The sequence below is a fragment of the Zonotrichia albicollis genome, chromosome 1 (genome assembly GCF_047830755.1).
Source record: "Zonotrichia albicollis isolate bZonAlb1 chromosome 1, bZonAlb1.hap1, whole genome shotgun sequence".
In the NCBI taxonomy this organism is placed as follows: domain Eukaryota; kingdom Metazoa; phylum Chordata; class Aves; order Passeriformes; family Passerellidae; genus Zonotrichia; species Zonotrichia albicollis.
This window is the reverse complement of record NC_133819.1, coordinates 59,825,054-59,852,824: the sequence shown is the minus strand read 5'-3', so window position 1 is coordinate 59,852,824 and position 27,771 is coordinate 59,825,054. Positions and strand designations below refer to the sequence as shown.

Here is a 27,771-nt window from a genome sequence, read left to right as displayed (position 1 = left end):
TCAGTAGAAGCTGAAACATGTTAGCACACTTAGAACAGAGGCATATGCATTTTCTCCCCAGATAGTCACAGAAACACTATAAATTGTGCTGGCAATTGTTTCATATCTGCAGTGTCTTCATTTTTGTATGATGCTGTATTTTCTTTTCCAACGTGTTGTGTAAAATACCTGTGAACTAAGAATGTTAAGTACTGTAAAATCTCTTATCTTTTAAAAGAATTACCTTTTATATCTAACATTTTATAAGTTTTTGGCATCTGAAAAGAGTATTTCCAAAACTGAATAATTGCTTTGCCTTTCCAATGCTAGGAACAATCCTGTGAGCCATATATTTAAGTGATAATGTGTGACCCATATTTTTAAGTGACTGCCTATTCCCACATTTAAATTCCATTTTAGTCTTGTGCCTTATTCATAATTTTCCTGTACTTCCTGTCTCCCTGTAACACACATCTATCTTCTTCCCCCTCCCCCTCCAAGTCTCACAAGTCTCAAGTCTTAATTATTTAGAGCAGGGAAGAAGATATCAGGATAGTATAATTTGACAAGATTCAGATTACATGCCCAGGCAAATAGCAAATGTACAATGGCAACTTGTGTGAATTACATAAGAAAACAATGGCATTTTGAGAATGGCCCTGAATTGAATACAGTTCAGGCATGCATACCTAAGGAAGGATCTCTGCCATCAATTACTTTCAGGCACCTGTGTGCAAAGTGCTCGGCGTTCTCTGCAGAACAATGGAATCCTTTTAATACTGTAGTCTTAGGATTGTTGAAACCATTGATTTACTGTCTTCAGAGCTCAAGCCACTTATTACCAAGAGCGATCTACAAACCCCCGAAGTGACTGTAAATCTCTTCTGTGGTAATGCAGCAGACCACAGCCCCACAAGGAATAAGACCAAGCAGAAAAACCTTCTGGGTGTACAGAGGAGGTGTACACTTGTTCTTCAAGGGAAAGGCTCTGAGGTCCCCCTTTGTTTCTTGTGGACCTTTGTGTCTTAGTGATGCTTAGTAGGGAAGCTGGTACTGGAAATCCTGAATTATTACTTTGTTTGACACACACAACCAGAACCCTGTCAAAAATCAGTAGTTTTACCGCAACTTTACTTTAAGAAATGTTTGAAATCCAGCTAAAAGTATTCCCACCCCTATTTACCTGAGATTTAATTGCTCTGAATTAACAGCCTAGTGTATTACTTAGTTCTTCTGTATCATATGTCTCACTCTGTTCCAAGATGAAATGTTGAGTCTAAAGTCAAAAAAGAAGATTTCTTATCTGAGTATTCATTTTCTTTCAGGAAAATGTCTCTGATTTTTCTCTCCTCCCTGCAGCAATGAAGTTAGACTAATGGCCTGAACAACTAGAGTCTTTAATTGTTATTCGTTCTGTTGACAAGTGGCAAGCCTTTAAAACTAGACACCATTAAAACTGTCTTGGTAAACCACAGAGCATGGCGGATTTGCGGTGTTGCAATACTTTGTTTCCTTTTGTAAAGCAATTTGCAGAGTATTTACCCCTGTGGAAGGAATGACTTGATACCCGATTGGCTGCTATGTAAAGCACTGTAAAGTCATAAATACTGAAACTACAGGCTGACAAGGAAGAGCTGACCAAGATGGAATGCAAGACATCAAGTGGAAACACTTTTAATTAAGGCACGAATATTTAACGTTCATTCATGGAAGAAGAAAACTGAAAGGTATTCTGAAAGACCTGCACAATAACAGGGGTTTTAAGTAGCTGGATCTGGAGAGTTTTCTCCTTCCATTAAATGAAAATAGAAGCAGTAATTCTGGATTCATTAAAATGTGTCTAGGAGTGAAGTTCTGCATTTATCTATTGAAAGAAAAAATGCCTTGGTTTATGCCAAAGCATAATGTAAAATAGCAGTAGTCACATACCAGGGAAGAAAGATCTCAGTGTAGATTGTAGATTGATTTTTCAAAAACATATGGTTATGGTTATTTCTGCTTTTTAAAAATGGGAGGGGGGGGAGTTTGAACTAGTTTGAACTAGTATCTTTATGGATTCAGCCAGTTTAATAAGTTAAGCTTTTAGGAAAATATTAAATATTAAGAAACCGGTAAAGGTCTTGCAGCTGTGAGATTCCACAATGAAAATCTCCCAGGTGCAAATTGATTGTAAACTGATGGAGAGACTTGCTAGCTCTTTAATTAAAATTAGTATTGTTTCATTGGTTTGGTGATATAATAATATTCCAGGGACTAGGTGATACCAGTTAGTATAAGATAGCTTTATGTTAATGTATGTTAATGATACATTAACAGTTGTACTGTTAATGGAGGTAGAGTTGTTATGTGATCATACATAAAACTAAATATACATATAGTTTGGCAATATTACAATCCTACTCCAGTGAAATACCAAATTGGTGAATATCTAGATGTAAATTTTCAGACCTTGGCAGCTTAGATATATGCTTAGAAAATTCAGTTAATAAATGCTACTTAGTGGCTTAAGTGGTTAAAATATTCGTTCCAGAATGACTGAAGCAGTTTTTGAATGCTTGCTCTTCTGTCTTTGCACAGTCCAGAGTTTGAAGTGCTCTCAGACCTGGTTTGAATTAAATATCCAGATTTTCTGTTGAAATAATTCTGCCTCTAAGCTATTCCATCCTATTTAGCTCTCGGAATGAATTCGGGACAGTAGTGAACTGGGGGAAAACCGTTTGATACTGAGTCTCCTATGGAGGTCACAGAATCATAAAATAATAGTGTCATAGGCTTGTTGAGGTTGGAAGGTGCAACATCTGGTCCTATGCTCCAGCTCATCCAGGGTGACCTACAGCTCATTGCCATGATCATGTCCAGACAGATTTTGATTATTTACAACAACATTTCAGGGCAGCCTCTGCCAGTATTTGGCCACCCTCACACCTCTGCCAAGCTGCTCTGCAGCTGGGTGGCCCCCGACATGTACTGGTGTGGAGGGTTGTTCCTCATCAGTTGCAGGACAGCACTTCTCTTTGCCAAACTCTATACAAGGTTCCTGTCAGCTCATTTCTCCAGCCTGTCAAGGTCCCTCTGGCCTGTCAGCCACTCCTCCAAATTTGTGTCAGTCAGCCAAATTGCTGAATTCCTCTCTGCCCCATCGTTCAGACCATTAGTGAAGACGTTAAACAAGAGTGGACTCAGTTCAGACCCCCCGGGGTTCGCTGGTAGTTACCAGCCTCCGACTATACTTTGCACCACTGATCGCCATCCTCAAGGTCTGTCCATTCATCCAGTTTTCAATCCATCCCAGAGCGGCCCATCCAACCCCTTCAGCAACAGCCTGAGGCTGTTCTGGGAGGCAGCGTCAAAGGCCTTATTGACGGCTCATTAGAAACTCATCAGGCACTGCTCCCCCCTCATCTTCCATGTGCATCACTTATTGTTAACAGGTTGGTCAAGCACTTCATGTAGTGAACCGTGCTGACTCCTGAGAAATTTCTTGTCCCTCATGAGTCTGTTTGCCGAATTAATTGCTCTGTTAGATCTGCAGAACCTTGGATTAGCAATGGTCATACATAGATAGACCTTCATCTGCATCTTACCTGGTCAAAGAAAGTAATATTTGTGTATGCAGTTGGTACACTTTGGTTAACACAAAATTGCACACTACAAAGAAGAGAGGAATACAATGTGGTCATACAGTAGCCACATGATCATGCCAATGAATTAAATGTAGGAATGACAAAGTACCAGAATAGTTTATCTCTCCTCTAAGCTAGGTGCGCTCTGATCAGAGTGGCTTCAATTTTCTGTTATGAATGGCTTTCATTCATATATCACTCACCCTTCTGCCTTTTCTTACCTGATACACTGTGAGTTTCATCTCTTGTTTTAGCCGAACCTTTCCCCAGGATGAATTTATATTCTAATGAGAATTATCATTATTACTTGATGGGAATGTGCAGTGAGATCTGTTCACCGGTAGTACCAAGCTCAAGCAGCAGCTAAATGAGTCAGCAGGAACATGTGTAAACTCAGAGGTGGTGTTTGTAGCGTACCCTGTTTCCTTCTAATCCCTTTCCTGCACACAAGCTGTATGCCAGAAAAGCACTCCTCTGTGGCTCTCCGTACTTATGCAGCTATTACTTCTGCATCTTTGACTTGGAGCACTGGCACTTTGCAACTTTGTCTCAGTTTGTCCATTTTTAATGGGCTTTTCTCAAGAAGACTGCCTTTGTCCTTCTAAAAAAAGGACCCTAAATTATGGCCATAATGGTCTTCTATTCCTTCCCAAAATTATACTCATTTAGCTAACTTCATTTCACTTCACAAAGGACTGTGAAAACTCTGACTCTGGATAGGAGGACATTTCAACTATTGAACTGGTATTTTGTCGAGAAACATTATTGAATCGTACATAAAGATATTTTGGACTCAGTTACTTGGTCAGATAAGATGCTGTGGATGACCATTAGTGGAGAATAGTGTATTTTTTTTTCTAAGTAGAACTACTGCTGAAATGCTGTGTTTATTCTCATGCTTCTCCATTGTTTCACTTGCTACTATAGAAGACATGTAGAAAAGAAATAACAAATAACTTTATAGGCAAAAAAGTATTTGAAGTTGCATGCACAATCTTTCTGGTGTAATGAACTGAGAAAGATAGTCTATGTCTAAAAAAAAATGAACACTTTTGAACTGAGCAGTGCCCTGATCAAGAATGAAAAAGTACGATAAAAGGTATGAGATGAAGGGCAGAATGGAAGCTACAGATGAGGGTGCTATTACATAAGCATAAAAACATTGGAATTAGGGTTAGGGTTAGAAAAACTGCAGAAGGAATCTCCATATTTACATTCAAAGCCTAACAAAAAAATAAATGTATTAATTAATTTCTCAGTTTCTGTTGCTTTGGTATCACAAAGAAAAGCATTTGACTGTCATTAAAGGTTTTCTGTTAAAATATTTTCTATTCATTGAAAGGATTTTGTCATAAACTACTGCCTGACAGATTCTATCAAGACTTCTGTTAATCATAATGTCTTATCATGAGTTAGCAATGTAAGATTTTTGAAACTTTGCTCTATAGAGCTTCAAGGGGATTGCTTTTGCTCTTGGGCAATCTATCCTCAAGAGGACTCATCCAGTAGCTCTCCATGTTATCCTGTGGAATACAGTGTATCTGCTGTACAGGCAACATTTCTTAGAGAAGATGTATAGGCATCAAATCACTGAATATAATTTTTTTTCAGTTCGCTGTCATGCTAAGTATTCTTTCAAATGAGGGAGCCACCTTTCCACCTGCTCCCCGAAATTCTATAAATCTGGGATATTTGAAGCTGGATCTGCCAATAGCTGCATGGAGCAAAGTCTTATGATCCAAGGCAAGAATAAAAGATAGGTTAGTGGCCCACTCAGGCCAGATATCTAAGTGGCTGTGTTTAACAGAGTCTGAAACTTGTACCAGTGAAAACTTACACTTTCTTATGCAATAGAAGTGCCTGGAAAAGGAAGGTGGGTTTTATTACTTTCTCTCTGACAAAATTTAGAAAAAAATTCAACAATCCTCCAAAATTTTTGTTAGAAATGAAGAATATAAGTTAAGAAAATTCAATTTTTTTTTCAGTATGAGAGATACATCACTGAAGTCAGTGAAAAATAAGATTTTGTAATTCACTTTCCCCCTCCTCTGCTCAAATTAATTCAATTTTCAGACATTCTCTGATTTAAGGGTGAGGTTATTACAATTTACATGAGGTTAAAAAAAAGGACTCACATTTACCATGGACTTAAGGAGAGCAGCAATTCCTTAGTACACAATACATTAATCTTATTTGAACCTTATGTTCCCTAGCCTTTCAGTAAACAGAAGAATATGTTGTTCTCATGTCTTGAATACTTGTACTGAAGAAAATTATAATTAAAGGATAAGCTAAATTTTTTTTGAACCAAAATTATTACTTTCAAGCACTCAATAAGGCATCTTAATTCTTTAGCCTTTCTTAAGGAATACAGCACAGTTGATCTTGCTAAAAACCATATTTTTTAAGGCATGTTCACTTGAATAATGCTGTTTGGTGTTTGAAAGTATGAAGATGTAAAAACAGCAGGAGGAAGTATGAAGTTTCCTTCTGTTTATTGTGATTTATTAAAAGATTAAAAGCAGTCCAAGATAAATCTGCCACTGCAAGTGGAAATTCAACTTCTGTGGGGGTACTGAAGTGCTTGTGTCAGGAAAGATCCATGCAAATGTAAAGGAGAATGGTCTTACATTTTCCTCTTGCTGCCTGGTCTAGCCTGTGTTGTCTGTTGCATTTTGGAGGACCCCAATGTGTTGAAAGTCAGTAGAATCTTGTCGATATGCCATCATGTGATAAATGCTTTCTGATTATAGGGAGATGAAGAAGTACTACTGCCAATGGTAAGGTTTCTGTTTTAGTGCCTAAAACACAGAATCCTGGATCCAGCCAGGACAGGATTAATTTTTGCAGCAGCCAGGAGAGGCATGGCGAGGAGGTGATTCTGTGCCCCTTAAGTCATTTTCTGGGGAGGGTGGGAGGGTTCCCACTCTGGGCTGTGTTGTGAGGCAGAGGGGAGTCAGGGTATTGACAAGGGCTTTCTGTGAGGAGTGGACAATAATGTGTGAATCAATGACTGTTTTTCTTTTTCTGCTCTGGCATTGGTATTGCTCCTTGCTTTATTTTATTGTTGCTCCCTGGGCTGCATCAAAAGCTGCGTGGCCAGCCAGGTCAAAGTGGGCAATTCTCCCTGTGCTTTGCCCTGGTGAGAGCCTGCCTGGAGTACTGTGTCCAGCTCTGGGGTCCTCAGCACAGGAAGGAAAGGGACCTGTTGGAGCAAGTCCTGAGGAAGACACCAGAAGACCAGAAGGTGAGAGCACCTCTCCTATTAAGACAAGCTGAGAGCATTCAGGTTGTTTGAGAAGAGAAGGCTCTGGGGACACCTCATTGTTGTCTCTCAGTACTTAAGGGGTGCCTAAAACAAAGACTGGGGCAGAATTTTTAGCAGGGCCTTCTGGGATAGGACTAGGACTAGTGGTTATTAACTAAAAGATTCAGGATACATAGAAGGAAGAAATTACTAGGGTGGTGAAACACTGGAGCAGATTACCCAGAGAGGTGATAGATGCTCAGTCTCTGGAAATATTCAAAGCCAGGTTGGATGGGTCTTTGAGCAATCTGGTCCAGTTGAAGATGTCTTTGCTCCTTGCAGGGGGATTGGAGTAGATGACCTTCAAATGTCTCTTCAAATTGTAACTACTTTAGGATTCAACTGAAGTTTAATTCTTATATATGTGGTAATAAAAGTAAAAAAGAGGCACTGCTGTGGATAGTTTAGTAATATTTGTTTCATACTGACTTCTTACTGCTCCCAAAGTTTAATTTCTGCACAAATATTTTTGGGAATATATGCAAAATGTTTCCCATGTTGGAAGGGATCTAACCATATTTTACAATGAAAAGAATCCTATGTTGATATGACTTTTTACTATATATCATACAATAGAATCATGCTTAGTCTAGGTATGTGGCATTCTGGGATTTTTTTTACTTAGGAAGGGATTTGTGTCTGGTTTCTACCTTTCTTTTTCCTTGTAATACACAGTCATCTTAAGTACCCAAAATATTTGAGTTGTGAGCTAGCCTTCAAATACAGCTTTAGCCAGTTGTTTTGTTCCTTTCCTTTTTATTTCTCAAATGTGGAAAGTAATGTTAAACTAATCCCCTTGTGAACTTCTTTTTGCACACTGTCCTTTCTCATTTTGCCTGCACATGCACTACAAAACACAAATGCATGGTTGAAAAAACCAGCTGTCTTACCACCTTCCTATTGCATTTCAAAGCATCAAAGCTATTTTCCAGGTACTACATTTTGGAGTACAAAGACCCTAATTAAACTACAGTTCCTCCTTCTGCTACCATCATGTACATCACCTCTCAAATGAGATAATGAAGGTATGAAAGTTAACGTGTTACTTAATTGGAGAAACTGTAGGGACAAAAATCAAAAGTCAAGCTAAAGCACATTGAATGATAACAGTATCTCAGAGCCATTTGCAGGATAAAATCAGAGTGATATAAATTAAAATGCATCTTGCCCTTAAGTCCAAGGGAAAATAAATCACATATCTGGATTTCTGAGCAAATTTACTTTCTTATGGGCAGGAATGAGTGCATTCAGTAACAAAGCATGTCACATTTTCTATTTTCTGTTGCCTAACCCAGAAACTTACAGGCTTGATTGGTGAAAATGGTGTTTTCTTAATAGACAGAGTACTGTGTAACTCTTGTAACATAAGAATTGTTTCCTCTTTCTTTCCCACTGATCACCTTCCTCAGTTCTCTACCATATTCTTTCTGACTAGTGCTAGTAATGTTAAAAGAGCTATTTGGTCATGAAGTAAATTCCATCATGTATTCTCCATAATAGTACGTGGAGAAACGGGTAAGTGACACATTATGTCTAGAGCATTCTTAAAGACTAAAGTTTTTACTTGCTTCTCCATTTTCTGAAAAAACTCTGGGATCATAAAAAAAAAAAAGCTCTACAAAGATATTTCTAAAGCCCTAATAAATTAGAGAATTGTGGAATCATAGAATAGTTTGGGTTGGAAGGGACCTTAAAGATCATCTTGTCCCAGTTCTCCTGTGTGGGCAAACACATCTTCCCCTAGACCAGGTTGCCCACAACTGCATCCAGCCTGGTCTTGAACACCTCCAGGCATTGGGAGTCCACAACCTCTCTGGAAACCTGTTCCAGTGCCTCACCATCCTTACACCAAAGAGTTTCTTCCTAGTATCTACCCTCCTTCAGTTTAAGGCCATTTTCCCCTTGTCCTTTCACTGTGTGTCCATGGGAAAAGTCCCTCTCCAGCTCTCTTGCAGTCCCCCTTTAGCTACTGTAAGGTTGCTATAAGGTCTTCCTGGAGCCTTCTCTTCTCCAGGCTGAACAACTCCAAGTGTCCCCTTCTGTCTTCATAGCAGAGGTTCTCCAGTCCTGTGATCATCTTCGTTGCCTGCTCTGAACCTGTTACGGCAGATCCATGCCCTTTCCTCTGCCAGGGACCTCACAGCTGGATGCAGAACGCCAGGTGGGGTCTCCCCATAGCAGAGTGGAGGGGCAGAATGTCCTCCCTTGTCCTGCTGCCCACGCTGCTCTGGATGAAGCCTGGGATACAAGTGGATTTCTAGGCTGTGAGCACGCACTGCTGAATTGTGTTGAGCTTGGGAAGAGACTTCATCTGTTGACATTCTGGACAACTTATGTCAACAGGGAGTGTTTATCTTAAAAGTATTTCTAACTTTTTGGTTAAAAATCTCACCTAGAAAATCTGAAATGACCAAATTTCTGGCGCATATAAACAGTATATTTTGAGTTTCTGAAATTATGTATAGGAGTTGTAGTCCACCATGAAACTCCTCTCTTATCAAGCTGCTGGAGACTCTCCTCCAACATATGACTGGCAAAACTTTGAAGCTTTTCAGGGCGTGCAGTAGTATTTACTTTCAATGGAAAATAGCCTGGCATATTTTGCTAATTCTCTCAAACATATTTTCAGTTTTAAGCAAGAGCTACTTGACATATGTGTTTGCTTCATTGGTTTCTCTTTTTTATTTTGTCTGTGGGCATCGCTCGGGAATTTGAATACCATAATGCTTATTTAATTTACTGCTGTAATCAGGAATACTTCCACTGTAATTCCATGCCATTCTACTTGTATTAATTAAAATCTTTCTGGGGTGGACTGTAAAGGGCAGGAAGCAAGCCAGTCTGCCAGTGCCTGAAAAAAAGTTCTTTCCTACCCCATGACTTGCATCAGCCTTCATAGCTATTTGCTCTAGCCCTTAGGGTTTAATTATGTCCCTCATGCCCTTCCTAGCAGCAACAATCCTTACTATGCCTTGCTGGAAGCAGTACAGGGGAAGACAAAGTCCCTACCATATAAGGACATTTACAGAGTTTCAGCCTACTATTGGTATTCATTAAATGATTTCTTCCTCATCTTCTTTTTCTTCATTTACTGTAGACCTCAATCAGGGAGAACTAATTCTGGTTTTTATTCAGGCTTTGGTACGTCCTTACACAATTTATTATACAACAGAACAACTGGTTCCTATATTACTAGTAACCCATTTCCGTGCATATTTTTATCTTTATGAGAGGATGCCAAAACATTCCCATGAGGATGTCTTAGTTTCAATTAATTTATCATATTAAAATGAAGGTTGAAAGGAAAAAAAAAATTAAAATTCATAGTGTGAAACTCAGCTTTTAGCATTTCTTTATTTAACCAATGTTGCTGGGAAATAGTTTGGTATTTTAAAACTAAAACAATGCTTCCACTGTCTATCAATAACTTTCAGTGAATCTTTGAAGACTATTTTAAAGCTGGAGCTGTTGCAATGCATTGCAGTTTAATTATAATACCTTTACATAGCAAGTGAAGCAGTTTTATGATTCTTTTACTGTCCTGTTTTATATCCTCTACTATACTTCAAGGTGTTTCTAATGTGTACTTTGCTCTCATTTTGAAATATTATTTTTGACTGTTCCCATTTTTTTTCAGTGTCATTCAGTTCCATAAGGGCCAAATGCTACCACACTTGCACTGCAGTGGGACTGCCCCTTCAAAAAAGAACTATATAGCATAATTATGATAAATTGTGCCTGACTGTTTTAACTTCATTATGTTCTAAGTGCTTATAGAGGTAATAGTTGCTTACTCACACACCTCTTTGAGTTTAGCTTAAGGCTATCTAACTATGTTATGACCTATCACCTGGGAACCTTGACCTGTATGTTGGTTAAATTTTTAATTGCTAACATATTTTGTTAATTGTTCACCTACAGAGACCAGCTACCTAAAATTTCCTCCTTAATTAGCTCATTACAATGCTGTGCACTTTGTAAATGGTGACCATTACATGTGCGACAAATAAAACAAGGTTTCTTGAGCTGGATTAAACCAAACTCAAATGAGTCCTTCCATATGAAGGACTTTTGTGCCTTGCTTAGGAAAAATATGTCCGAGATTAAGTATAAATCATATTAATAGACATGTTCATGTACCATATTTTAAGGCAGTACCAAGATCCAATACTAAAAGTGGATTTTACCTCTTGTACAATATAAGTATATTACATCTCTGAGTTTCTTCAGATATAAAATAGTTTGAAGTTTTTTTTTCAATAAATCTCTCATTTTTTTCTAGATTGGGTAAAAGCATAAAGTATTGATTAATAAAATAATTTCATGTCTGTCTATGGACTGTTGATACAAGAAATCCTTAAAATCGGTTTTCTTAAGAGATTTTTGTCTGTTGTATATAAACAATTCAAAATGGCAACATAAGTTCACAACACTTGCTTTGTTATTGCAAGGTCCACAGAACAGAATCCAAAAGACTATAAAATATGCTATCAGTCCTCTGAGCAGGAAAAAAAGAACTGGGCACACTTTGTTGATAAAGATTAGAAAGGCAAATATAGAATAATAATGATCAGCTTCAGTTCTGACAAGTCTGCCCAAACACTTCCTGGACAAACTAGAAATGCAATTCCCTAATGCTTTGAATCTTTGCTTCCACTGAACCACTCTTAAAACACAATGAAAGATATTTTTTCTTTAATTTAAATCTAAATTCATCTGCAAATAAAACAGGGTAAAATAGTTTTTGTGTAGATAAAGAAAAGATGAGATAAAAGTATGAAACTACAAGAGGATTCTTTTTCAGCCACAGGAAGTCACTAGAATTTAGTTTTTCGACAGTTGTTTTGCAGGGCATTGGTTTTGCTCTTTTTTAGATTTACCACTACACAGATGTGGGCCGTCCTACTGAAGCTTTCTGATTACTTATTTCTGCAGACATTATCAGTATTCATGCAGATCTGACTATTGTACAGGGAAAAATATATAGTCCTGATACTAGGGGAAGGTACGCAATACAGTAATAGAAAGGGCAGTTTCACCCAGAGGCCATGACAGGAATTGACATGAGAATGGGAAGGGGAAGAGGAGGTACATCTGTACAAAGTGAATACAAGGTGACTGTGAGTCACCAGTGTGATAAAGAATCCAGGATGTAGCTGAGCTATAGATTGTAATAGGAAATTATTAATGCTGTTTGACCCGCTTCTCCTATGACTCATGCAGAAGGCAATCTATATTTCTGATGGCTCTGAATCCACAGAGGTGAACTCAGATTAAATAGACAGAACTGAAGACTGAAAAGCAGTTGTTTACTTTCAAAAATCAAAGACAAGCAACAAAACATGGGTTTTTCTCTGCTTATATAAGAGGAAATTAAGGAATTAATATTAGGGAAAACCAGCCAGTTAAGAAAATTGGTATCACTTCTGCAAAAGAAAAGGAACATAAAATATCTGTGAACAAGTTCAGGCTAGAAATCAGAATGAAGTCTCATCAGAATGTGATGAGGGCTGGTGGTATACCTTCACATAGACTTAGCTGGGGCAATAATCCTCTGAGATGAGGATCATTAAATATGATGGTGTGGCAATGAAGGTCTGCATAAACAGCCAAATAGCCCTTCTAGTATTTATGGTTCTTAATGAGAATTCCCAGATACTCTGTGCAGGCTACATAAGCAGCTGTGATTACTTGAAAGGTGTGCCTATGGCTATGCAGGTAGTAATGCTATGTTTGCTAAAGTAGGAAACTCAGGAAGTCAAGTCGTGAAGGATATGTTAACAAAAAGATCCAGTACAACTGAGGTCAATGCACTGAAGGATGCAAAACTGGTGCATCTGTGAAAAGAACAAAAATTACAAGGATAGAACAGAAAATGGAAGACCTGAGATTATAAAGAAATCAAGTATATAGCATGTGCAGGAAGTTTATTAGGGAACTAGTAGGTGACATGACTCTTGAGAAGTAAAGGGAGTAATAATAAAAGATAGGAGAATTATAAACAAGTAAAACTTCTTAAACAGGAAATGGTATCAAAAACCTTCTCTTAGTAAAGAGTGGAGTAAGTAGAGATTAGATTTATCAGCAAAACTTCTGGAGAAAATTGAGATTAAAGTGGTAGTATAAATAAAATTGCCCAATAAACAGAAAAGAAAGTAGCATTGACGAGAACTTCTTTTAGAAACTGCCAACATGATTAAAAATGAAACCAAAAATGGTCATTATTGTTAAGCAATTTTCTAAACTGTTGCTATGGGGAAGTTTGCTAAGGATTTTGTGCTGTCCATTTTATAAGAAAAATTCACTGTTAGACTATATGAGGTGATGTGCATGATATACACTGCCCTCAGTGTCATGAGAGGACCACAGCACACACCAGAGAAAGCTAATTAAACTCAGTGATTATATGAGATTCTTGGTAAACCAAGAGTGAGAAGTAATTTTAGAACAGTGAGTGCTCAGCTGCTTTTTAGATGTCAGGGCTCCTACTTTAATGAGAACCAATCTCCAAACAATCTAATCTAATCTAATCTAATCTAATCTAATCTAATCTAATCTAATCTAATCTAATCTAATCTAATCTAATCTACATTAGTCTGTTAAAGGAGTTTGCAGACTAAAAAAAAAACCAAACAAACAAAAAAACAAACATAGAAAATACACAATTGTCTCTATCCCAGCATCTACGCACTCTTGCAGGGGTGTTGTATTGGCTGTATGTATTTCTACAGCACTGCTGCTTCTTTCTTGGTGCGGCAGATGCAGCTGGTCAGTCTGAGCTGTGACCCAGTATGTGGCTGGAACTAAAGTGTGGGGCTAGGGAGCAAGAGCATGCCCAGGGATCCATGACTTTTAGGCATGGGAGAAGCAAAATGATCCTTTCTTGAAAATGCATGCTGTATATTATATTTTGGAGGGTTTGGCCATGTCTTAGTCTGGTGGACCAACATAATAGCAATGGATTCTTTTGAACTACATTATGATCAGCTAGAGTTGATACAATTTGGGTCACAAACTGGTATTTGACTATACTTTAAGCTATTATACAGGCAAGATAAACCAGATTTTTCTCCAGGTATGCTATAGGAATTTCTCCAGGTATGCTATTGGGTTTTTTTTGTTTTGAGGTTTTTTTTTTGGTGTTAAATAATAACATATATCTGCAGAAGGCACCACTGAAAAATTGCAAAAATGGTAGAACTAAACAGTTTTTGAATTGAATTCCTTTATAATGCTAAGGAGAATGTGAACAGGTACATAAGGTAAGATACAAAAATTTCATGCTTGCCGGTCAGTTTCCAACTACTGGAAGATATTTAGAGGGAAGAGTTCTCTTTGGGCAGAATATTCTTCTGTGTAATTTATTATGCCGTGTCTTAAGAAGTTTCTTGTGCTATTAAGAAAAATCTTATTGTGTGCTGCCTTGGAGATCCAGTTATTTGCATCTCTGAAAAGTAAAGAAGTGCAAAGGAGCTTGCTGTGTTTTGCTCTCACTTTGGTCAATGGCAAGGGTTTTCACCAATTGCAGAGAGTCAAGTCTTGGAGCTCCAATTAGAAGCACCCATGACTTGATGAAGTATGTTAACTTCAACTTTGTAAGTGAAAAAAAAAAGTCAAAACTGGAAAACCGGCTAATAAGGGAGTGTCAGTGCATATTTGAACCACTACTAAAAATGCATGTGGGAGACCTCATGCCTGCCACTAACCCTGGTAGGAGGAGCTTAGAAATGTTGGTGGATTCGTATCTATGCTTTCACAGAAACTATGAAACGATGAGAGGCTGATCATATTTTAATTTTCTGAATTATTTTATGTGTCCTTGGATTTTATCCGAAGATACATGGAAAAAAATCATCAGAGAATTATCATCACTATTATAGGTCAGTTCTTGATTTCTCTGGATGACACATAGTGTACTGTACACGTGTGATAGGTTTGTGATTCACTGGAATAGTAACACTAGCTGCAAAAATAATTTCACTGTTTTTAGAGACTTGAATTTACACTATCAAATTTAATAGAAATGTAATTATTCATTTGAAATAGTGTTGAAATGACTGCATAAATCCTGAAATTTATCAATAGGTACTTTTAGATTTTTGTTTTTGCAGGGGTGTATTTTCAAAAGGTTGCAAATCTATCTCGAATTGTTAATTTTGGCTGGCAATAATACAAAAAAAATCCCAGCTCTAACTAAATTAAAATATTTCCTTTGATAAGAAAAAATCAGTATTGATTAAAAATAGGTTTTGTTAGAGATCATTTAAAAAAATAAGTGCAAATCCTACTTCAGAAATTTTTTTACGTCTACAAACATTACAACTTGAAGATGAATTGTACGATATCTCTTCTTTATTTTGTTTAAATTAATTTTTTCTTTCTTTTAACCAGTCTTCCTGACTTCCATTTCTTTAAGTGAGAAGAAGCTTATTCTGTTGGATCACATCTTCCAAACCAGTCACAGATGGCCTTAGAAAGCAAGAGATAATTCACTGAATGCTATAAATTCCACTGAAGGATTTAATCTAAGTTAATGCATTTATAAAAGGCCATTAATGTCAATTTGCTTCTTTAAGTATATTTTATTCTTTGTGTCAAAAGAAAGTGGTTCCAGCCACCACATCACAGATTGTTAATTTGTTTTGTCTTTCTCATCAGATAGCTTAAATGCCACAGGCCCTTTTCCTGGATCTCAAAGGAAGCATCTGAAAAAAAATCACAGGATGTTTATACTGTGCAACTGTTTCTTAATTTTGTAGAAAGCTTCTAATTTGATGGCACTCAGCTTGAATTTAAACCCAGTTTACCCAGTAGCCAGTCCAACTCACTTTCAAACCAGGTGTAGCATGTACTGGAAGTGAGGAAGTTGTTTTACTTTTTCTTTAATACTGTATCTAGACATAGGTAGAAGAATTCCAGATGCTAAATGTTAAAAAGTTAAATGTTAAAATTTATTGATCACAAAATTGTCCTGTGCATAGTTATTTTTTTTATGCCATGAACTGTCTACAGGTGTTCTTCCTTTACCCTTTCCCTCATTAAAATATATTAAAAGCGGTGAAAGTAGACAATTTCATCTCTGGGTCTGTAACAGAGCATTTTATCTGAGCAGCACTGCATGCTATTCTCCTTCCTGATAGTTGAAACTTCTTTCACATCAGAATCAAACTAAACTCTTTGTCCATTAGGAGTTTACAAACCTTGCCGGATTATATTTTCCTCCTCAGTCAGGTGAAACACCTAGTCATGCTAGACATCTAGGTGTAATTAAAGCTTCCAGTCCTACTTTGTCATAGGGACACAATTAATTTTTGGGACAGTTTTTGGATCTCTTTTAGACAAGTAAAGGCAAACTTTATGAAACAGAAGTGCTATCACTGTGTGAGTTTGTAATACTCTCAGAATATATCAGAGAAATTGCTTCAGAATAATGAATTACAAAAATAAACATTAAGGAATGAATTTGGAATTAACCTATCTCTATCAAATTCCACAAATGTAATAACTACTTATAATGTACAAGTGTGATTAAATATATTTTTTACACATAGCCGGGGGAAAAAAAATCAATCTGTGTAGGTGCAAATATGAGCTCAAACATTAGTCTAAGTTCCAATTGCATCTCAGTCCAAAGCTATTTTATTGAATTTCATCAGTTGTGGTATTTTTATTTATTTCTATGCTTATAGACATATTTCTGTTAATCATATAGCATGCTATCTGCCTGAAGAGTTAGCTAGGCAATTATCTTAAACCAAATACAGTCTGGTTTTTCAGATTTTGCTTGGGCCATGTACAACAATGAAAACAGGCTTCTCTAGGCCCCATTCATGCAATAACTTTCCTGCCCATGGCCTGCATTCTTAAAATAACAGAGTAGAAGAATTTATTGCTGATAGTATTAAAATCTGGCACAGATAATCAGTGGGTTGGAGTTAAAGGGGACCAATACAGATAAGACAGAGCTGATTCACTGGGAAAATGCAACTTTTAGGAGGAGACAATGTTATAACCAAAATCAGATTGGCTTCCCAGCATTCAAAACTGGTTTTGGTTGTAAAGGGGAGAATTCTACAAAATATGAAATTTTAGCTGGATATTGGTTTTGGTTTTTTTCCAAATGCCTAGTTTTGAAAAGTCTTCACAGGTTCCTTTTAAATTTTTAACTTTAACTTCTCATAGTCATGGCTTATCTGCTAATGTAAGAGTAGGAAAAACAGACTTTGGTTAGTAAGACTAGCTCAGCAACATTCATTTTCAGGGATAAGGAGATAATCCCTCTCTGTGAGGTGATAAATTAGTTGATAATTCACTGACTGGAAATTCAAGGAATCAAGAATGACTAGTGGGAAGAACTTTTGAGAAGCTAAATGCCTCAATTTGTATCCATGGAATAGCGGCTAGTTTATTTTTCTTCATTTAATTTCCTCTCTCTCCTTATTTTCTAGTGTAAACCCAAGGGATTTTATAACAAAGAGAGGAAACTTGACAGAAAAACCAGTGTTTGTTTCTGTGAAGTGTCATTCATCTCTTCATTACATGACACCAATGACATAGAAATCTGGCATGGTTTAGTCAGCTTCACTAAATTCAGCTTGTTTTCATGTCTGATTGCATTTGTATTAATCCCACTTTTTAGCTGTGTTCCAACATGTTTTCAAGTCTTGTCTGCAAACACTCGGGAACATCTACATTCATGCTCATTACTGGCATAGGGAGGCTGTGGTCACTTTTATGTTTTCTATTCTGATGAGACAGCTGTCTCATCAGAATAGAAAATCTCATTACAGCTGTGGGGCAGCTGTAATGATGGATGGTGCCTGTGTAGATGCAGCCAAGGCAAAAGCTACCAGTTCAGCAGTGAGGCCCTTAAAACACTCTGAAAGGTAACTAGTAAATGTTTGACAAGGACAAATACTTGGATGGGAAGAAAAGCAATGCTCTTTCAGTAAAGTAACCTGGTCTAAGATCTCTGCGTGGTCATTGGAAAGATTCTTCCACTATGGCTTAAGAGTCTGGAATTCATAATGATGGATTTTTGTCCAAGCTAGTTCTTAGCTAAATTGTGTTAGCATAGTAACAGCTTCAACACAGTTGATGTTCAAACCAGGAGAAACTTGGTGGCTTTTGCTAAAATTTTTTTCCTGAAGTGTAACTCACATTTTCAACACAAAGCTATGTAAGTAAAGCCATATTTATTGGGTCAGTTTCACAAAGTACCAGGGTTCAGGCCATCTGAGGCGCATCATTACTTAAGATAAACTGAAGGACAAGCTTACAGAAATCCCAAGAAAGTAAATTAAACCACTTGTCCTTACTTATTATCAAACACTTCTGCCTCTTCCTCCTATTTTATGTTCCATCTTTCTTTGTAGACTTGACTTCTCTCTGTTCTTCTCTCTGCTTTTTTATTTTCTTTTATCTGATACCTATCAAATGCACTATAAATATATGTTGCCACATGTATTTGCAGTCTTAGTTGTGTTTCTGTCACCTTGAACATTTTGTTTTTTCTGCCTGGTTGTGCCATCTCTCTGTCTCTTTAGATTTGCTCATGAAGCTCAGTAATTTTCCCTCCTTCTAATCATTGGCTAGTTTATATAGTTTGACCACACCATGCTGTTACATGTTTTGCTGTAATAGATACATATATTCTTTGTCTTACAGACTATTGTAATATACAAATTTTGTGACACCTTATACAAAAGAAAGCAGCCTACTGCAGAACCATTTAGCACAAATACATATTTGAAGGAACCACTAAAGCCTCAATTCCTTCAGAAAACCTCTGAATTATAAGAAATCCTTATTAGGGATGTCTTGAAGAAAAGACTCAAAAGGGATCTCCCATCAGAAGCTTCATTTTTTTCCTGCTGCAGGCGACATTATCAGAATATTTATGCATTTAAAAAGAGTTGTCTTGAAACTAGTTCTTGCAGCCTTCGTGTCATATCTTCCAATAAGCCTGTTAATAAACTGGTAATTTTTAAAGACAATAATTAGGAGGCTGGATGTGTATTTTTAGTTACAGAAATAAACCATAATATCATACATTTCCAGGACTTCTCCATTTCTTTTCAGCCTTTCACTTACTGCTTTGCACAGACCATCATCTTTCCCTAAACAGATCTAGTTAAGAGAAGATAATTCAATGAAGGATATAAATGTCATGGAATATTGGCTTCATATAAGTTAAAATATGCTGGATAAAATCTGAAGATCGACTCTTTTTTTATTCTATAAGTGTCTGTTTCCCAAACATTCCATACACGCTTTTGTGTCTAATCACAGTGAAAGCAAAAAGATTGTGTGGATTCAAAATTGCCAGTTATCAAAGTTAGTTGCTCAAATTGTTCCTCCATTTCATTTCTGACTCACTGTTTTTGTGTTTCCTTGCAGTTTTCCACTTGTCCCACAAAGTCACTCGGGTGGTTCCAGAAAGTGCTCTGCTGATCGTCCTTGGTCTTTTCCTTGGTGGCATTGTATGGGCAGCAGATCACCTTGCCTCCTTCTCCCTGACACCAACTGTATTTTTCTTCTATTTGCTGCCCCCCATTGTTTTGGATGCTGGATATTTTATGCCAAATAGATTGTTTTTTGGAAATCTTGGCTCCATCCTTTTGTATGCTGTCATTGGGACAGTCTGGAATGCTGCCACAACTGGTTTATCTCTCTACGGTGTCTATCTGACTGGAATAATGGGTAAGTTTGATTTACGAAGACACAGTTATGAATGCCATTGTAGATACTGTTAGGTGGGTGATAAGTTACAATGTAACAACTCTTCCTAGCAGAAAAAAATTATTTTAATGGGAGCAATTTGTAATATCTTTATCAAATTTTAAAACGACCTTTTAGGAAAAAATCTTCCCTACCAAAAGTATACTTGAAAAAGCTACTTGAATCCATGTCTCTTATGATGTCCTGCTCCAAATGTGTGTGCACACTCTCAGGATAAAGCTCAGGATTCTTTCTCTAATGGACATCTGGAAAAAATACACACTAAAGGGCTTGTTTCTTTCTGCTGTTATAGAAACCTTAAAAGTTACTCTGAAATGAAAGTGTCTTCCTGAAGTCAGCCTTAGAATTATGTGTTATTTTTACTGCTATTTAATATTGAATGTTATTATTGTATTTAATATTATTCATGCAATTAAGTGCTATTTATAGTAAGTATTATCCAATATTAAGTGGCTACTGAGTGGATATATATGCATGACCCATCTACACATCTCTTCTGCATTTTCTGAGTCTGGAAATTGTAACACGATGTAGAAGTTTTACAGAATGAAGTAGCAGATGTCTTACTAAAAAAAAGAATAAAAGGAAGGCATTTTAATGGGAGCAGTTCAAAGGGGCTTGAAAGGGTGGCTGACACACAATTTCCTAGACCACAAATCCAAAAAGTGGGGGTGGTCACTGTGGTCACTGGAAAGCTGTGGATGGGCCATCCCTGGCAGCATTCAAGGCCAGGTTGGATGGGGCTCTGAGCAACCTGGTCTGGTGAAAGGTGTCCCAGAACTGGAGGGTGTAAGACGTTCCTTCCAGCACAAACCATTCTGTGATTCCAAGTCACTTTGGCTTAATTACACTGTGATGTAAGGGCACAGGGCTGTAAGAGGAGGCACAGAACAGCAGTATTTAATCTCTACTTTCATTTAAGACTCATGTTATGTAATTGCAGATGTTTGTAATATAGACAGCTATGATGGATGCATTTTAGATATCTACCTTATTATAAATGTTATTTTAGAAGCAGTAATATTTTCTTAAGAAGATACAGGGGAGACAGCTCAGATGCAAAAATCTTTGGCATTTTTTTGGTAGATAAGAGGTTTACTGTGCTTTAAGCAACATATTTAATCCACAATATCACGTTTATAATTAAAATCAGATGTTCAGAAAGAAAATGTATGACAGGGATATTTTTACTGCAAATTGGAAAAGGATTTCTTTATTAAATATCCAAGATGCTTGGAACAATTTAAAAATAGGACCAAAATATTTTCTTAAAAAAACTGTTCTTGGAAATATAATGTATGATAATTACTTTAAAAATATGTTGCTATAAGTCATTAAATGGAAAGGATTGATTTCCTTACAACGTGTGAAATGGAAAAGTTGACTCTTTTCCCAAAAAAACTATTTTAGCAGGAAAATTCACTTAAATTATTCTTCTCCTCCCAATCTGTAAACAACTCATGACTAACTGCAAAAGCTGGGTTTGATAGTTATATGTTCTGCTTCATCAGTATGAGAATATTTTAGTGGCAATGCATACTAGAACTCTAAGCTTACAGCTACACAGGGCAATCAGCCCCTATCACAGGTCACAGCTAAAGCTCTACAAGATGAATATGGGGATGTTAATAAATAAGGAGAATGATAAATTGACATCTGGCAAACTTTAATGTTTAGAAAGAGCATTATTTGTGTACTGTGGCGACCTGTCTTTGCCATGAAGACCTACAAGGGTTCTAATTCCAGCTGTGAAAAAGGCCAGACAAGGCTGTCCCTGATTCAAACAATGTCATTCTTCAGCAAAGCTGAGTAGGAGTGTAAAATATCAACATGACACCAACTTACTAATCTACTAAATCAATTGTGTTAACCTCCAAGAGGTCAACAAGATCTAAGCACCACACTGTGAAAAACCTTTATGTTGTTACTTGCTGAAGACAGGAGAATGCTGAGTTGCTCAGTTTCCAGAAGAGTTCATACTACCTTCTGGTTGAAGCTCCATGGCTCCATATTTATTTATATCCCATTTGTTCTACAATTGAAGTGAATAATGATAAAAGTAATATCATTAAAATGTAGAAATGTATATCTGCTACAAACTAAGATGAACTAAAACCAAATGACTTCTAGCTTTGACATTTAGTGGACTTGTAGTACTGTCCCTCAATACAAGAATGCATAATCCAAACTGGATTGCATAGATTTCCTACATAAATGAACATAAAATCAGCTCTTTGTTGGCACTCAATACCCTTGAGATATAATAATTTCCAGAAGGAAAATGGAGAAGGTGATAATGATGAAGAAATCCTTATTTGGAACTGAAATAAGAAGATTAGCACATTAATTGTTAACCAATTGTTAACCAGACTATCAGTCTGCTTTCACAGAATAAGAAGAATTACATAATTGCTGATTGCAGTGAACTGTTCACTGTCCACTGGAGAATTAACGCTTGCAGTATTGTGGTTGTGACTAGTTCTTGGAACAGTTTTTTCTGTACAATCTAGGGTCATAGCTGCAATATGCTGAGTGTGTCTAAAAGTCTTAAACTGGGTCCAGTGAACATATCTTAGGTGTCACTGATGAGCTAGAGGAAGCCGTGGTCATGTACCAATTGAAAATAACTGCTGTTATTACTCTAAATGAAAGACTGATTTAGAAACTACAGGCCTCTTGGCAGTGCTTTGTAGGATTTATAGATGTGTCCTAATCTCCCCATAAATGTTTGCTTACTAGATTTGCAAGTCTTCAAAGAATGTACCAATGATTATAATTGATAACACATAAAAAAGATAAGCAATCTCAGTGAGCCAATTTATTTTCAAACCTTATGTTCTATTATACCCTGATATCTGATATTTATTGTCATTGGGCTTGTTCCTTCCTTAAGCCTGCTTGAGGAGGGCAACATTTGGTTGAACCATTGCTTAGATTTAGGTTCAAGGCAGTTTTCAGAATTTTTGGCACAGACTTCAGGTCACTGCCTCACCCCACTCGCACACTAAAACTGATAGTCACAGTCCTTGTTCACAGCCCCATAAGTCCAAGTGTGAACAAGACTATTTATCTTCTTGAAAAAATAAGGTAGTTATACATCTGTGCAAGCTATGAATTTCTGTTTTCAGGGCCATACCAAGATCCCTACAAACTGTACAGAAATCTTGTAGATATTCTGATGGGTAGATAGTAGCTAAGAGAATATATACATCTGCATCTCCACCAGAAATATTGGGCATTGTCACATATAACAGGATGTTGTTTACTCCTGCCTCTGACTGCCCATACAAGTATCCTTTTCTTGAATAAATAAGCCTATGACATTTTGTATCAAAACCATTTGGAATCTGGTTTCTGTTTCATTTACATTCTAAGCCCAAACCATTTTGAATTTGAAAAACTACTTTTCAGTGTCCTTTCTAGAGGGGTAGCCATGTTGTTCTGGAAGTACTTTACAGGCACTGTTGATTCTGTGGCTATGGCTACTGACTGTCATTGGCTGACTCATGTTTAAAAACCATTTAATTAGATTAATTTATTCTTTACCTGTAGAAATCATGCCTGATAATTTTGGGCATGGGCCTCTGCATTGTGTTTTAATGGATGAATTCTCAACCTGTTCCTTCTTTGCTGTTCCTTAAATGATTTTTGGCAACATCATTTCTTCATGAACCTTGCTTCCTCTATCCATTGATGAACGCAAAGGGAATTTTACTGCTCAGAAATCTTTTCTCTAGAAAACAATGACTAGGTTTCCACTTTTGATTTCATGAGGAGGGTAGATTTTGCTAGGTATTTAGGAAGCTGAGCAAAGCATTTTTTTGTGGCTATGCTACTTTTCTTTTTCTGCTACTTTTAAAATGAGAGTGAATGCTTGCCTTTGTCTCTTTGCATAACTGAACAAAATAACATTAATAACTAAAAGCAGGTTAAAAAAAATACTAGGTTACACTGTCACCAGAGTTTTGTACCTTCAAAACTTTTGAAATCATTGCCAAAATTCCTTAGGGGCTACATGTACCTCAACACAAATATGTTGAGGTACATTTTGGTCCTTTATCTATTTTTATGGTCTACTTGCAGACAATTTAACAGCCTCATGAATCCTAATTTGGGAACAAGTAGCTTAACCACAACTACCAGTGAGTAAGGAGGCCACAATTGGTGTTCAGTTGTACTGAGTGCAGTTAAACACCACTGTAGCAGTTCTTAGTAACCAAAACTCAAATTTGACCTGTGACATGAAATATTTTGGGACATTTACTTTAAAAGTGCTGGTATGGTCCTCTTAACATCTTGTGAGTTCTCAGTTATCTTGGGGTAATTTAGTCAAGTTAGACAAACCATGCCACACACAAATAGAAAGCTGGTTTAGATCTGGAACTGTCTTGTAACAAGAACAGGCCAGTACTGGTCCAGCTCCCAGAAGTAACTTTGATCCACATGGGCCAATGCTGAATCCAACAAAACTTGCAGGATAAAACATGACTCAGTGCAGAACTTTTTAAGGAGTCACTGTAACATGCTTTCAAGTTGATACCTTGGCATCTCTATTTTCCAGTATTTGGCATTACATGTAACATCCCAGTCTGTCATTGCTAATGATAATACAGAGATTATTCTGCTTATAATTTGTTTGCTTTGTTTTTGAAGGTGAACTGCACTCTGGGCTGCTGGACTTCCTCCTTTTTGGCAGCTTAATTGCTGCTGTGGATCCTGTAGCTGTTCTGGCAGTGTTTGAAGAAGTCCATGTCAATGAAGTTCTATTCATCATTGTTTTTGGAGAATCACTTCTGAATGATGCTGTAACTGTGGTAAGTAAATTATATATCCCAAAGTCAATGTAACTCAAGGGGATTTCTACTGAAGTGCATTTTCCCCTTTAAAGAAGCACTGTACTCTCTAAGTATATCTACTCATGGACTACTGCAATGCATCTCATGGTGCTTTCTGTCTTGCTTACAAATATCAGATATTTGAGCATGAAAGTTATTTGGAGATGGTAAGTGACATAAAACACACAGTCCTGGGTTAGACTCTACAAATGAAGTTTCAAGGGTGCATGTTTTATTTTCCTTTGCTGTTTAAGTAGGGCTTTCATGACTTAATGAAATCAGTTCCAGGGATTTTAAACCTTCCTTTGCTCTTATTTTTTAATGCACATATATTTTTCTCTATATTTGTGTTATGCTCATAATTTATATGCATACCTCAGCCAGTGAGAGACAGAATACTCTCCAAAGTTTATTCCTGCTCCCTTAGTTATACTTTGATCAGATGTTTATCAAACACATATATAACAAAGAGCCAATTTGGGAAAAAAAATGTGTGACATTTTAGAAAGTTTCTAATGGTTTTTTTTTGCAAACATTTTTTAAAATTTAGAAAAGCTTTAATAGATATAGCAGAATCCCAGACTTCTACTGATTTTTATTTTGATTGAAACACCTTATCACACAATTTTTTTCCCCCTGAATAAAATTGTAGTTTTCCTTGAATAATTTTGTAGTGGAGTACTAGTGGTCAGGGACCAGGAAGTCCTAAGGCAGAAAGATGCTATGCAACCAGGTTGCTGTGCAGCTTCAGTTCACTTTTGAATCATTTACAATTCCTGCTCCTGCCTATCTGCAAGAGAGGGTAAGAGATGTTCATGAGGCTCAGGGACTTAACTTTTTGCAGCCAAGGAGATAAAGCATTCCAAGGTTATTGGCAGCAGTCTAACTGTTCACATGAGTTTGAAGATTACAGTATGGCTTCCAAAGAAACCTAATTGCCCTTGGATATCGGTATCATTAGTACTTCTGAGGTATTGCCAAAATTAAAATAAACCTCTGATGAACTCAAGTATCAACATCGCTGGCTTTCAAAAGGAAAGGAGATTTTGTTACTGTGAAATGAACACAAACAGTCTACAAATAAAAAAAAGTTTGATTGTTCATTGATGAAAAAACAGAAGAGCAAGTATGATCCAGAGGTAGAAAGCACAGCCTATGAGGAAATTTGAAACAGTGGAGTTACTACTTTGAAAAATGAAAGACTGGAAGACAGAAGAAAGTGGATGGTATAGCTTTCTTTAAACATAAATATGTAAAAGAATACTGTTACAGAAGAAAAGTAACCTGTATCCCGTGACTGGATGAACATGATAAGAATTATCAAGTTTAGCTGCAAGAAGGAAAGCTGAGAAAGCCATAGTAAAGTCCTCATTCACCACTGGAGGAACTAAGCGCAGATAAAATTGGTATGTCTCAAAAATGATACTCATAAACCTCCTTAGGCACAGGTATGGATAAGGTGAATTCATTTATTTCAGCTCAATCACTGTTAGTCAATTATTTAAAAAGTTTTAGCACAATCATTATATTCTCTTTTTTGTTCAACTTATTCATCATATTTCAATTCAGTATCTTATTATAAGCATCTTATTATTGTCTTATTAAATATCTTATTTATCTTATACATGTGAGTAAATGAATCTTTCAAATACCTGGATTTTACAGTGAGAAGTACTTTAGAAAATACATCTACATGTAACAATGCTTCTTATTCATAGGGGATATATTGAAGGGAGAAATGTATTGCTGTGAGGTGTTATTTTTTAATTTTAAAAAAACCTGTTTTTTCTTGGCCTACTGCATTTCTTTTATTTTGAGAAAATATAAAATTCTTCTTCGAGACAGGATTTCCTTCAGTCAAACTCAATTTCAGGCTTCATAATGTTGAGGCTCCTAAGGAGATTATTTTAATAGGCTCAATTCAGGAGCAATTATTAAATTAGTCTACTTTTCTTTCCAGGTGCTGTACAATGTGTTTGACTCTTTTGTTGCGATAGGTGAAACAAATGTGACGGGGATTGAATGTCTCAAAGGCATAGGTGCGTAGAAGTGAATTCTGTATCACACAATTGGTGTATATATGCAGTACTTTAAACAAAATATTACTATTATGCTATTGGTAACTTATTTTTCCGCCCTTTTCATTATTACTCATATTCACACACTCTTATGGCATATTATGGCATAGGCAAATGTCTTAAGAAAATAAATAAATAAACATTCCTGAATATTTGGGAAACTTAATCAGATCTGTTTTCTTTTGAGGAGACTGATGCGGAGTTCAGTTGTTGAGAACACCAAACCTGACAGATATACAGCTTTTCTTTGTATTTAATAGTGTTTCCCAGATTTCAGCCTATGCTCTCCCTGCATTCCAGGAAAGTCCATACTGCATACAGGCATTGCCGCTCCCTATCACTGATCACCATCAAGCTATGTTTGCCAGTAACAACCAAGAAATTTTCCCTGAAAAATGAGTCACTATTTCCCATTCCAAGCATTGCATGAAACGAAATTGAATTATCTTATGAATAAATGTTTTGATAGTGACTTTGTCATATTCTATAATGTGTTTTTGTAAAAAACAATTGTTTACAGAACATGGAAAAAATAGTATACAGAAATGCAGTGGGTTTAAATAAAAGTCAAATGGTGAGGCTTAACAGAAGTAGCCTTGTTTTTCTACAGAATTCTACATTCATGTACCAAGTGCTCAAAATCCTTGAGCCTAGAAATGAATTTGACATGTCCTCCAAATTTTTCTGTGATTTACTGGTCATTCGCTGTCCTGTCTCTGGAAGAGAACTAGTTCAAACCATTCTATTTCTATGGTTTAAGTTGTGTTAGGTGTTTTGTTTTTCAGTGTCATTCTTTGTGGTGAGCCTCGGTGGGACACTGGTTGGTATTATCTTTGCATTCCTGCTGTCATTGGTCAGTCGTTTCACCAAGCACGTGAGGATCATTGAACCTGGATTTGTGTTTATCATTTCCTACCTGTCCTACCTCACAGCAGAGATGCTTTCTCTTTCTGCCATCTTAGCGTAAGTCTCTTTTTATTACTGTCTATGAAGGGGATGAGAAGGGAATATGGTTTTTAAAACATTGAAAGGAAAAAACCTAAATTATATGGGACAACTGTAGAATATGACATTAAGTTTATGCTGGATAATACTATGTTCACACTGCACTAGATAATAATTTGCCAGTCCTGTCATTCAGCCTTGAAAAGGAATGCAAGTTTTTCAGTATCTGCTGAGCAAAACACAAGAACTCTTTTGCAAAATAC

General features: G+C 36.7%; 1 protein-coding gene across 3 annotated transcripts in view; it reads left to right on the top strand.

Annotated features, from left to right (window-relative positions):
* The window catches only part of SLC9A3 (solute carrier family 9 member A3), a 57,065-nt gene that overhangs the window by 6,059 nt on the left and 23,235 nt on the right, over positions 1-27,771 (top strand). For all 3 annotated transcript variants that reach the window (XM_074542136.1, XM_026790245.2, XM_005481801.3), the window contains exons 2-5: positions 19,309-19,611; positions 24,304-24,464; positions 26,446-26,524; positions 27,349-27,526. In XM_074542136.1, coding sequence (XP_074398237.1) covers positions 19,309-19,611; positions 24,304-24,464; positions 26,446-26,524; positions 27,349-27,526 — 721 coding nt within the window. The remainder of the gene's footprint in view (positions 1-19,308; positions 19,612-24,303; positions 24,465-26,445; positions 26,525-27,348; positions 27,527-27,771) is intronic.